The 13,706-nt window shown below is 39.1% G+C and overlaps 1 protein-coding gene across 2 annotated transcripts in view; it reads left to right on the top strand.

Moving 5' to 3' along the window:
- The window catches only part of oga (O-GlcNAcase), a 58,190-nt gene that overhangs the window by 17,741 nt on the left and 26,743 nt on the right, over window positions 1-13,706 (top strand). Inside the window, exons 9-13 of one of the 2 annotated variants that reach the window (XM_048608853.1) lie at window positions 681-1,297; window positions 3,411-3,585; window positions 5,427-5,480; window positions 11,002-11,087; window positions 12,106-12,210. In XM_048608853.1, the coding sequence (XP_048464810.1) occupies window positions 681-1,297; window positions 3,411-3,585; window positions 5,427-5,480; window positions 11,002-11,087; window positions 12,106-12,210 (1,037 nt within the window). The remainder of the gene's footprint in view (window positions 1-680; window positions 1,298-3,410; window positions 3,586-5,426; window positions 5,481-11,001; window positions 11,088-12,105; window positions 12,211-13,706) is intronic. The other variant, XM_048608854.1, reaches the window with a different exon arrangement.

Below are 13,706 nucleotides of genomic sequence, written 5' to 3'. Positions count from 1 at the left end.
CATCCTCCTTTAGAGCTTTCCCTTGGTTAATTTATTAAGATTTGCATCACTTTTGTTAAGCAAAAGGATGGTATACTCTCGCCCAAATATCTGACAGTACCTCCTTTCCTATCACTTAGGAGCATGTTGCTAGCAGGCAAAAAATTTCTACATCTTTACACCTTTGACAGTTCTTGTTGTTTACTGTTTGGCTTGATTTAAACTCCAAGATCAAATCTGCATGCCAGACTGATTCTCTTGGCTTCCCGTTGGATTTCAGAGGAACCTACACCTGAACTGAGCATATTAAGTGAGAAAGTTAATTAAAATCAAGAATGAATATTGCCACAAATAAGGGGCAAATTAGTAGTTGCAATGGTATTTCAGAGCTTATCTTAGTGAGAAAATGGATTCCTTTGTGCAGACAGATCTTGGAATGCATGGATTTAATTCTAGTGTGTTTGCAGAGTGAGTACAGGTATGTGCTAGTATAGGATAAAGACCAACAAGCCCCAAGCTTAATATTTTCCCTGACAGATCATATATCTTGACATGTCAGGATTAAATCCTTGGAATCTTCCATTCCATATGAATTGATATTAAACATCTTTATCCACCAAGATATTGGTTGAATTGTTTTCCGGGCTTATTTCTTTTGCCATCAGCAATTTTTTTTAAAAAAAACTTCTTTTTGTTCCTAGGCCGAACAGTCCCTCACAGTGGCGCAAAGACAAATGCAATTGATGTAGGGACACTTGACACGCCCTGCCTGAATTCCTCCACGACAGTGACGACAGTCTACCAACAGCCTATCATGAGTCAGGGAAGCCCCCTGAGTGGTGAACAAGCTCCACTAGCAAAGGAAGAGGAGGAGAAAAAACAACAGTCTGATGAAGAACCAATGGAGATGGTAGTTGAAAAGCCTGATGAACAAGAAGCCAAAAATGTTAATCAAATCCTTACAGATATTGTCAAGGCCAAAATGTCTGAGGATCTCAAACCCATGGAGATGGACAAAGATAGTATTGCTGAATCTAAGTCTCCTGAGATCTCCATGCAGGAAGACTCTGGCAGTGATATTGCACCCATGCAGACAGATGAGCAGATGAACAAGGAGCAGTATGTCCCGGGTCCCAATGAAAAGCCGCTATATACAGCTGAAGCTGTGACTCTGGAAGATCTAAATCTCTTGGCTGAAATGTTCTATCTGCCTTATGAACATGGACCCAAAGCTGTTCAGATGCTGAGGGAATTTCAGTGGCTTCGGGCTAACAGTAGTGTTGTTAGTGTGAACTGTAAAGGGAAAGATGCTGAAAAGGTGAGTGTGCTTTTGTGCCCTTGTTAGCGTGGTAATGTGTTAGTGAACCACCTTAATGGTGCACTGACATTTCGCCCCCGAAACCTGAGATTCTAACTAGTCTAGATGCATTCCCAGAGAGCCTCATCTGATTTAGTACGGGGAGGCAATGGTGTAGTGCTACTATTAATTTAAATTCAGCAAGTGTTCTAGGGACCTGGCAGATGGAATTTGAATTCAGTAATAATTTAGAATTAAGAATCTACTAATGACCATGAAACCATTGCCAGGTGCAGGAAAAACCCATCTGCTTCACTAATGTCTTTCCGGAAAGGAAATCTGCCATCCTCATTTTGTCTGGCCTACATGTGACTCCAGATATGTGGCAATGAAAATGGATTTAGTTTTGCAGGCAAGCAAGGCACATTGAAGATATTGCTAATGAAATGCTTCCCTTATATCTTGGGCATTCAGTAGTTTTAGGGCAGTACAACATAGGTTTGCTTAGGGCAAAGCCCTTCTACACGGTTTCCTTCAAAAACTCTCAATAGGTACAGCACATGAGTTAGATATAGAATAAAGGCCCCTCTACACAGTCCAATTCAAACACGCTGGATAAGTACAGCACGGGATTGAATAAAGTACCGTCTATACTTTTCCAGCAAACTTCCCACAGCAGGTATGCACACAGGTTAGGTTTAGAAGGAAAAATTGAAAGTGTTAGAACTTCACGTTCCAGTCAGTATATGAAGAGGCATTGATTCTTTGCATATAGATTTACTGGGTTTTTAGCTCAATCTGTCTGTTTATTGACAATTTCTCATGTTTTCAGTCCTGTTTGATTTCAGGATGTAATGTCAGGCAGCCATTTTACGGAGCCCCCTTTGTGATAAATGCAGGTTTTCACCATATTTCTTGTTGGCCTAGCTGTATTATCTGGAATCTCTATTCTGTGTATTTAACTGGAACACCCGTTCTTCTCACCTTCACTCTGTCTCTTTTTCTTTTGTTTTTATCAGCTCATAAATTTCAGTTTTTTGGAGTATTGGTAGACTGCATTCTTTTTGCCTTAAAACTGTTAATACTAATGTCTCTGTTATATGAATTTAACCATTCCTTTATTGCTCTAGAAGTTGAAATATTAGGAGGTTGAGCTGCAGTTTTTACTTTCATCTGTATAATGTTGGTTTAAAAATACATTTTCCTGGAGAGTATGATTCGATCTAATTTAAATTTCTGTTGTGGCTGTTGTTTTCCATTGCTGACAGTGTTTTGTCAGCTCTATTTGTAAGTGATCATATGTTGCATTTTTTTAAAAAATGCACAAAACTCTTCCTGTTCAAGATTTCTTTCTTTGCGGTACGTAAATAGTGACAGTGCAATTCTCTTTGGAACGAACAGGCTTTGTGATGTCAGTTCAGCAGTTATGATATCAGTTGTTGGCCTCAAGTTAAGTACAAAGCAACTCTGAATTATGCTCTGATTTTTTTTTAAACTGGACTTAAGATTTACATGTACAGATGGTGCAAGTGACCACACCATGCCATTATGCTGGATAGACAGGAAAGTGGAATTGAAAGACTACAGTCTCATCAGCCATGATCTGATTGAACAAAGTAGGCTTAAATGGCGGTATAGTGTAGTCCTGTCTTCGTTCCCATACTCTTTGACCTATATCAAATGTTTCTATATGCACCAGATCTTTGGAGTATTGTCGCTTTGCAGTAAAATCTTATGCAATTTAAATGGGTTATTTCTGTGTAGATCTTTGGGTAAATCAGTTGTTCCCAGTGGCTGTGGTTGAGTTACCTACAAAAAAGCTTGATGTTTTTTAGGGTCATTTTCTACAAATGCAGATTGCACCTAGCTTTTCTTTTTGTGTGTTTCTTGACTTCTTCCAAGAATATTTTTGGAGGCTTTAATACTATCTTTTATAAACAGACTTTGCCCATTGAAACCCCTTTTTAAAAAATTGGGCAATACATGTCTCCAGTGGAAGATTCAGGATGTGTATGAGAAAGAGTGCTTTTGAGCTGGATGTTAACTTTTTGAATTGCATTCTATGTATAAAATTTTGCTTTGGGTTTTGCACACTTATTTAGATTCTATAAGTTATTCTGGTTTTGTATTTCAGATTGAGAAGTGGCATTTCAGGGCTACTAAGTTTGAAGAAATGTGCTGTGGTGTAATGCAGATGTTTACCCGTCTTGCCAACTGTGAAAACCGATCCATTCTATATGACCTATACCCATATGTCTGGGATATAAAGGGTGTGGTATCTATGGTGAAATCGTTTGTCCAGTGGTTAGGTAGGTAACAAATACTTGACTGTTCATATCCTCTCATGGTCTTGGTTTAAGAATTTTCAATTCTGTCAGCCCTTGAAAAAGGTGTCTTAAGACAAGATCCCAGAATCCTTATGTATGTGAGGATGCCAGTATATAAATGGCATTAAAATGTTCCTCTCTTTTAATTCTGCCATTTTTTTAACTCCATCCAGTTACAATTTTATCTAGTAATTCCATAGTATACTTGATTTTTACCATCCCCCGCCCGCCTTCATTTGTCTGGTTAGTACAGGGTATTGGCAAGCTCATCTGTTTCAGAAACAATCGCTGGAGATTTGCCACCAATTTGGCAAAATTGAAGCAATTGTTTCAAAGACACTGATACTTCTTCTGGCTGTTGAGTTTTTTCAGAGGCTGATGTAATTGTTCCCAGTAACTATTTTAAACACACCAGTTGATTTATTTTTAAAGTATCACCCCATTGTATTTTATTTTTGTGTTGTCTCTTTTTTTTCTGGGACTGACTGTGGACTGCATCACATCACTAGAACTGGCTAAATGTTGCAAAAATTGAACAATTTCTCTGAGGAAAATAAAACTGAAATGTGCCATGATCATCCAGAGCTGTTGGGAGCTGCTTGCTGTGTGCTTTGTAACAACATTACTGTTTTCAACAGAACAGTGGCAGGCCAGCAGTTGCAGAAATCCGAAGGCTTGGAATGCAGCCTCCAGGCCAGCGCGCATGCGAACTTTATTAAAAGCGCAAGGCTATTCTGGTGTCTGCTGGTTCAGCCAGAACTTCATATATGCAACTTGTTCCAAAAACGCAAGATGGGAATCTTTTCCAAATCTAAGTCTGGAATCTGTAATCTACCTTTCTAAAAGCGATTGGAAAACATTTTGTGATATGAAATTGCAGCAATGGTAACTTTTATGACATATATTTTGATTGGGATGGGAAAGTGCAGGCTGAGTAAGGCACCAGCATGGTCTGGGTTACAGCATGTAACCAGATTTTATTTACAGGTTTCTACGCAGATGGCAGGGAATATGGCGTGGATGCAGACTTTTAAAGTTGATACAGCAGGCAGCTCAACTAGCACTGTGATCACGGCTCGTGTTCAGATCACTAGCCAGCTTTGGAATGCTCAGGCTTAGGAACTCTTTTTGTTTTCAGCTGGTGGGTCACTCCAGTTTAAGAGAAAGCATTGAGTGCACACTTTGGAAAGAGTTGTCTAGAAAGGATAAGATGAGGGCCCCTCTCTAAGAAACATATTACCTATATCTTTGTTCAGGTTCCCTGGAGGGATTGTTTTGCACACTCTGGAATTTTATTTCATAAATTAAACTTGTCCAGAATTTGACATGATTCAATATTTTTCCTGTGGAAAGCACTTGACCTGTAGATTTGAGTATTCCCAGAGAGAAAATTTCAACAAAATAATTGTTTCCAGAAAGCATATTAAGTTCATGATTATGACCTCTGATTTATAGTGTTTTTAAATATGTACACAATAGTTCATTGCTAAGTAGCAAACATTAGATTTGATATAATCCAGTACTGGAAAGAGACAGCTTTTGCAGGAGCAGTGATCGAGCTACACAAGGGACAGTGGTTCAGTTGAAGTATTTGGCTGATTTTCTTCCTTTATTGTGAGTGTTGAAGATAGAAGTTATAACGAGAAACCTGACCCACCTATCTCCTAGAGGAGGTTTATAGCTCCAGAGCATGTTGCAGAGACAGTCCTAGTGCATATAGTGGTGCAATTCACATTCTGCCATAACCTGAGTGTGATGCTGTGATGTGACGGGTTACTAATGGCCTCTTTTATTGTCTTGTCTTCTTCCCTCATTGTGTACAGATGGAAGAATCCTCAGCACAAGTTACTACAGCTGTGGGATCGACAACGCCAGATGTACGAAGCGTGGCGCGATTTTTAAGATTAGAATGATAGGCAGTGAGGCTTTTTAAAAGGAAATGTGTTGAAGAACAGTTTTGAAGTCACATTTGCGCAGCTATTGTTATAAGAAATGCTTTAACAATTTCTTTCATTTGTAGAGCGCTTATGTTAACCTAGATAGTATTTGAAATAAAGGCTAGCTGAGCTACTGTCCAAGTGTACCTGTTACAGGCTTTTTGAAATTTAATTACTATATAATTTTGCCTTAATGCATGATATACACTTTCTGAAGCTGCTGATATTTATTGGTTGTCTCATAAGCTGACATCTTTTGTGACAAAACCAGCATTCCAATTTCAAAAAAACTTGAATGAAGTTTGTGTTGATTATTTGCCTATCATTCTTATTTCATTTTTGTAAAGTTTGCATCACCCATCTGTCAGCCTGTAACTTGGGTACTGCTCAGGACTGTATCTCACTAGTGACTGGAGAGGGAACGCTTCCTTGTTCTTAGCCAGGTTTCAGACTCGTTTTGCATTAAAGCATTAAAACGAGCAAGGCCCAAGAAATTGAAGCTTTTCCTCTTGCATTGCTGCACTGATCCTGTCAGATGACTGAAATGGTATGGGGACTGTACAGTAGTGATCATCTCTGTTCTCGTATTTGGCATGCTCAGGAAATGGGTGAAAGTGAGTTATCCAGTCTGTCCATCAGTTAGAAACTCTGGAAGAGTGCTAATTAAGTAGTTGTGAAAGAAAGAGCTTGATATCTTACTGCGACTAGTTGGGACTTGGGAGTTCCAGAAAAGTATGCAGAGATGATTTGCCTTTGTCTTCGAGTTCAAAGGCTATTTTGTAGGATCTGAATCTTTGTTAAAGAAAACGTCTTTGACTCTTCTGGTCCAAACTGCTGAACTGTCTCTTTCTTGAGAGAAAGATCTCCCTAATTGACTCTTGTGTATTGAGAACTATTTGACTGGGAGTAGAAGTCGGCCTTATGGCCCCTCAGTCCTGTTCTGCTATTCAAGACATTTGTGTCTAATCTTCCATCCTTTCATGTGTTCTGATTTTACTTAAATGGGTGCCTTGAAATCGCTCAGAATGGACTTTGTTTTCAATACTTACTTCAATTTAAGTCTTTGTTCATCTGTGTGAAATGTCTGTGTTTATGTGGTCTGACCAAAGTAATTGCTGGATGTGGAATTTGTCCCTTTCCAAACCTCTGTTATAGGGGAGCAGCATGTAAATGTAAAGGGATGCCAATATGCAATTGAGGTTTAATGCTGCTAAATGTTTGCTTCAAAGTTTAAACAAAACTTTGAAATTTCTAGGTTTATCCGTGACAATATTGACCTTTTTAGAGACCACTTCAGTTCTGATCAGTTTGTCCTTGTGCTTGTTCATGGAGTTACATGACAGATATGTAGGCTGGGACGTGTTATGACATACCTCTGGGTCAGTTAGAACTTGAACCTGAGCCTCTTGGCCCAGAGATGGAACCACCACCACTGTACCACAAAAGCCTTACAGGATGGTGTAAGTTAGGACCCTTCCCTTTTTGTAGGCGCAATGATATTTTTAGTTTGGCTGATCATTTCTAAGTGGCAAAATATCTTGTCTTCTCTTCCATTTGAAGGAAGATTTTTATGCTTGGCATACTTTAGTGGCTATTGATAGTATTCTGAACTTGAAACTGGACAAAGAAACTAAACAGAAAAGAAATCTTTACATTACACCTGGTCAGCTTTTTTTAAAAATAAACTTCTTGTCCCTTTTTCTTTGTTGAAATATCAGTAGGCTGTTAGGATGTTTATTTACATATACAATTTTAATTCTTCAGTGGCCTCAGCTCAGTGATTCTGGATTATTAACTATACATATATGGAGAGCCTTTGTAACAAGTATATAGTGATCTTCTAAATACTTGTCAATTTCAGCTAGGTCTAAGTATTTTCTACTTTGTTCCCTCCATGGCTTGAAATGAAGATATTCTGACTCATACAACAATGGGAAAATCACTTGATGGTTTGTCCCAACATAAATTTTGTGCTCTGACCCCAGAATAGTATTTTAACCCAGCTTCTTGTGTTACTGCTTTGATCTTCTAAGTCTATTTGTTAGAGAGCACTTGCCTGAAAATGATTTGTTTGAATTTTAACAATTGTATCTGAATCATAGTTTTACTGTTCATTCGTCTAGTTGCATAGTGTAAACTTGCTATAATTACCTATCCTGAAACAAAACGCTTTGCAACTTGTGTTTGACCAGTTGCCCACTGTCTTTGGCTGGATTTCGTCGTCAGCTGTGGCTTAACAGTTGCTACTTTTTATTCAATTGTGATGAGCATTCTTGGTACAGTTAGGATTTATTCCCTTTACCTAATTGCCTGTGGGACGATGGTTACAGCTACAGTCTGTGTAATGTAAGTGTATACAGTGCTGTTTGGGAGGAAATTCTAGCAATTTGAACCAGTGATATAGTGCCAAGTCAGAATGCTTTGTAGCTTGGAATGGATATGACAGCTGATCTTTCCATGCAACAGCTGTACTTGTCTTTCTAGAGATCAGTGCTTTGGAACATGCTTTTGAAGTACCCTTGGTAAGTTGCTGTGTAATGCTTACAGGTGGTAAACGCTGATGTGTTTGTGCACTGGTGGTGAATGGGGTGCTATTGAGGTGGACTGCTTTGTTTTCAATTACGTTGAACTTGAGTTTTGGAGCTGCACTTACCCAGGCTAGTACAGAGTATTCCATCACATTATGCTTTCTTGTCTTGTAGTCTGAGTGTGTAGAATGCCCTGCCTCTGATTTCTTTTTTGTGTACAGTGTTTTTTCAATCCTGGTTAAGTTTCTGGCTAATGGTAACCCCAATGTCTATTAATAAGGGGATGCCATTGTTGCTAATACAAAGGGGAGATTGGAGGTGACCATTGCCTGCTACTTGAATGTTGTGAAAGTTACATGCCACTTAACCAAATCCAGTTGTTCTGAGTATTGGTGCACGAGGATAACTATTTCAGTTCCTGAGGAATTGTGAATGGTGGAATCAGCAAATATCTCCACTTCTGATCTTTATAAAGCAGCTGAAGACTGTCAAATCTAGCTCAATATCCCAAGGACAACCTGCAAGAAAGACCTGGCCAAGAATGATTGGCCTTCAACAACCACAAGGTTCTTTAATGTTGGGTATGACTCCAGGCAGTGAAAAGATTTCCTGATGTTGCTGATGTAAGTGCCTCTTTACAGCACTGTTGACATCTTTCATCACTTGGATTACTGTAAGCTGGTAGCCACATTGGATTTTGTTCTGCTCTTCATGGGCAGGACATATTTCTACATTAGATGGTTAAACATTAATGCTGTAGCTGGACTGCCACAGCTTATAAAGGATGCAGCAACTCTGCAGAATTGGTCCTCAACACTGCAACTGGGATGTGGTCAGTGTCCATTCCCTTTTGCTATGGCCTACTTGGGATTTCTGGCTGAATGCAGTTGCAAATACTTCAACCTCGTCTTTTGCACTAATGTGCTCAGTTCCACCTGAAGGTGGTGTTATCTTTTGGAGATGCCACTTCCGTCACCTGTAAGGAACCCGAGTTTATATTCCATTTCAAATCTCTTAAACACATTCAGGCTGCCAATTCTTCCGCGACATGAAGAAATTGCTCCAATGTTGGAAGTGATATATCACAATCAAAAGTTGCATTTACATGCTTAGGTGAATGCAGAAGATTCCATGACAACATTAGGAACAAGAGCCAGGCATCTAGCCATGGTGTCCTGGCCATTATTTGTAACTTGAGACATAAGTAAAATGATTCTGTGTCATTGCTGTTGTGGCAGGGTGCAAATTACATGATGTGTTCCCAACACTGCAACAGTGAAGTGCTTTGCTATACTATTGCTTCTCTTGCATCTGGGGTTGTGAACAAAAATTTGCCCCAAAATTGCTTGGCTTAGTTTCAACTTGGGCAGAGATCCATTTGCTTGAACGTAGATAATTTAAGCATACTATGTACAATTCTGAAATAACCTGCTTCAAAGGCCATCAATTCAATGAAGAGTGCTGTAAAAGTCTACGAATTGGGATTTAATGCTGCAGTGCACAGAAAATCCATTTTTTAAAAATAGGATCCAAACAAAACTGTGCAAGAACACGACTTGGGCATTGAACATTTGGTCATAAATGTTTGACCTAGATAATGAGTAGTTATAGAGAAATTCAATTAATTAGACACAAGCTAGTTGTGAAATTGGAACTGCATTTAATTTGTCCTTTTGTTACTAATACAAGTATGTCAAAAGTGATCTAAATACCTGGTTAGAATAGAAATGAAGATCATAGGAGATGAGTGATGAGTACAGCTGATATAAATATGCGAATGGAACAAAACGTCTATGCAACTGATATCGTGGGCTGATGCTTCACTTGGCTGCATGGAAGGCTAGATGTTTTTCTTATCTTTTGGATCTGGAAGAACTTCAGTGCGATTTCTTGAAAGATGAGATAGGTTGTGTTGCGCAAGTGATGGATCAAAATGTACATCTTTTATTGAAGAATCCATTTGGTTGGGCAAGATTGACTCTCTTCCATTTGTGTTTTGTATAAGACCAACTATAATTGTGGCTCACTGGTTGTAAAGTGCTTTGAGATGCCATGTGGTCATGAAAGTGCTAAGTGAATGCATTTTTTTCCGTCATTGTTCTATGGCTGTCCAGAACAGGAGTGATCATGAAAGATTGCCTGTTCCCATTGGGAAGCAATACCCAGTGCTGGCTTCTTTTTGATGCGTTGACATTGTAAATTTGTTTGGTGATTTTTTTTTTCATTTTTTGAATATCTTTCAAGATACAGGAGTTCAGACCAAGAAATTACGGTTGTTTGCTATGACTGACAAAATTTTCAGTATGTCAGTGATTTTTCTGATTGGGTAGGAAACTTTGCAGACAAGTTGGTTTGCTTGATTCGTGGAATGGAACTTTTACTACTTTTGGCCTTTAACCTGTGCAGGTCAAGGAAGTGTTTGATTAAAACACATCCTTATACCAAATGTCATCTGACAAGAGGAGCACCTGAATGTGACTTCAGTTCATATAAGATATTTCTGATCTACTTAGGGCTGCAATGGAACCTCTGGGAGGCATTCTTTCAATATTTGAGACTTATCCAAGCTATCCAAAAGATAGGGGAAAAAATTGGAGTTAATTAGTGTTCAGGTTTTTTTTTGAAAAGGACTTTGTAAACTGAATGTCACTGCAGACCATTCCTTGATTTGCAGTGGAGCTGAACGTATTGATTGTTGGATTTTGCCTATTGTAGTACCTCCCAAAAAGTGAACATGACTGGGCAAAAGAGTGATTCCTGAATGATGTGAATCATTACAGCCCTAAATTTCTTGAGTTAGTTCTAGGTCAGATAGGAACATTTCTTGTTGCGCGCTTTCTCTTTCTGTTGAAAAGGTGGTGTGTTGATTTTGCGGAAAAGTAAGACCACAGGAATCCCCCACGTAACAATCTCCGCTTGGATCTGATCAACAGGGTGTCGTAGTCAATCTTCAGCACAGTTCTTGAGTGGCGACCAAGAACCCTGGGCCTTTAGAGGTGGTCTAGCAGGAGAGTTTCAGGTATTCTACGAATTCCCGGTGACTGATGTTTTTTTTTTCATTTTGAGAGAAAGAAAACTTGTACAAAAAGAAAGGATTGGTCTGTTGATGGCTAGCTGGTTTCCTTAACACAATCTGGTACATTTGGTACTGGTACTAATTTGCTTTCTTTTCAGTTGGAAGGAGATGCTGGAATCCCATTGCGCCTGCGCACGCGCTGCAGATTTTAGTTTGTATGTCTTTCACAAAAATGTTTCTTTGCAGGTTGCGCAGCGTTTACTCAGCGCCTATGCCAGTGCGGCTTGCTTGCTTTGGTTTCGAAGTTCCATGAATAAACATGACCACGTCATAGTGAATATTCAGCTTCTAAAATATGGGTGGGTTGGGGAAAGGGGAAAAGGGAATACAAAAGATTGAATTAAAATGAAGTATAATTTATCTTGTCAACAGTTACCATAGGCCTCCCTCTTGTGAGGGCAATGGGAAAAATATGCTTTTGACTTGAATACTGCTGAATCTTCCTGGTTTTGCTGAAAAATTCGTGGAGTTTCGCTGCGCTGTTTTTCTTTTCTTCCTTACAGGTGCTTTTGTGCGCAGCTTGCAAAACCGCGCTTGCGAAGAAGCTTGGGATGCACGGCTTCGTCAGCCAGTTAACCCTCTCCAGACCAAACCTCCCCTGAAATTTCCTTTCTCCTCATCCCCTCAGAAGTGTTCTTTGTCCCTTTTTGTATTAAAAGCAGTTAAACGCAGAAATTTTGCATAGCAAGTACATTTATATCCTGATGTATTTGCTGCTGTAGTTACTGGTTGGCATTCAGTGTCTTTTTAATGTGTAAAATAATGACCCTTTTAGAGATGAGCTGTTCCCCACATAAAGGTTATTTTTAATAGATTCCAGTTGGTTAAACTGAGTTTGCTTTATATGGTGCCTTCAGTAGCAAATGTGTATTTAATTGGAAAGGTATGTTGTATGGAACAGATGTTGGTCTACAGATTCTGAAGTAGAGCTGTACTGACTTAAGTTGTTTGTTCTTCACAGCGTTTGTTACCAATTGAGGGGGCAAATGACCTCTTCTACCAGCCACCACCAGCCATGCCTACCTCAAAAGTGTACACAATTAGGCCGTACTTTCCAAAAGACGAGGTAAGCTTACTAATTTATGTACCAAGAACATGTGGGTAATGAAGTGTTCGTCATTTTGGGATTTGGCATTGTGTTCTCGTGAACAAGAACAAACTGAGTTTTAGTCATGTTGTAATAACTCCTCCCAGTCCCTAAAATCATGATTTGCTGGGTAGCGCACTGGGTATCGAGGCCCAGTATTCCTTGTGTAATCCCAAATGTTTTAAAATAAGTACACAATTTCCTAATTTCCCTGATTTTCAGATTCAGATTGATGGAAAGCATGGAACAAGTTTCTGTACTGAACAAGATTACTATTTAAAGCTGGGAGAGTGGTTGTGAGTGTTGGTTCACAAGATCCTTTGAGCTGATTCTTGATGATCAGAAAGTTCTTCTCAGCTTTCCTTTTCTGAATGCATCTTGCAAACCAATGGAAGCAGAGCATGGCTGGTTCTTTTAAAAGATCTCTGATTCATTAATTCACAGTTACAGCTCACAGTTACTGAAGGAAAGGTAAACTGGTTTTCTTCCAAGTTTAAAGTGGGCTTTGACTGCAGGGAGATACCTGTGCTGGCTCTTGCTAGAAATATATAACCTTTTCTGAAAATTTTCTCTCTAACCTTTTTCCTTGCTATTTTTGTGAGACATGGACTAAACCTTGTGGCTTTCTTCTGAGCAGTAAACATTTTCTGGTCTTATCATAGTGATACAAACTGAATCAAATCTGGAATCATCTTGACTCTCTAGATTGGGAGGAATGTTTGAGTTGTTGCTTATTGAGATTTAATTTAAATATGTTCCAGTTGGTAACAAAAATATCCAATCTTGTACTCTTATGACTTCCTTCACTGTCCCCTACATCACCAATTTTGGTGTCATCCACAGCTAATTAAATACACTAACGATGCCTCCTAAATTCTCATCCAGATTTGTTTATATAAATGAAGAACAACAGCGGACCCTGTACTGATCTTTGCAGAACACCGCTGGCCACAAGCCTCCAGTCTGTAAAACAACCCTCCACCAGTACCCTGTCATCTACATGCATACCTTCTGCTCTTTTGGTATCAGAAGCAAATCTTTTCCTGAATATGGATAACTCTGATTCCTACTTTGGTAAGGAACTAAATCAAATGGTTTATTTTTGACAGGACTTCAAGTTCCCGTTAACTTTCTTGAGATTAACGAGTGGATGAATCACTGACTCTCTTGTCTCAAGTACTTGATGGTTTATTTGCACAATACAAATTGTGATAACCTGATATTTCCAGGTAAAGCAATTTGGGAACTTAGAATGCTATGGGATCAAGGATTTGTTCTCCAGGATACCATGCAGAGGGAGTAATCGCTACAAATAAGAATTTAATTCGCTAAGTTTGATATCTGACTGGGCCGCTACGGTCACCCACGCAAGAATTGGGGTCCTGGTCTTTGAAGTGACTCTCCTATCCATGGAGATGCTTACTTGTGTTGAAATAACTTATTTGGGCTGGCCTCTGATGTTGGATCTTTTGGAC

The sequence above is a fragment of the Rhincodon typus genome, chromosome 20 (genome assembly GCF_021869965.1).
Source record: "Rhincodon typus isolate 14 chromosome 20, sRhiTyp1.1, whole genome shotgun sequence".
Lineage (NCBI taxonomy): Eukaryota > Metazoa > Chordata > Chondrichthyes > Orectolobiformes > Rhincodontidae > Rhincodon > Rhincodon typus.
This window is presented reverse-complemented; position numbering and strand designations above follow the sequence as displayed.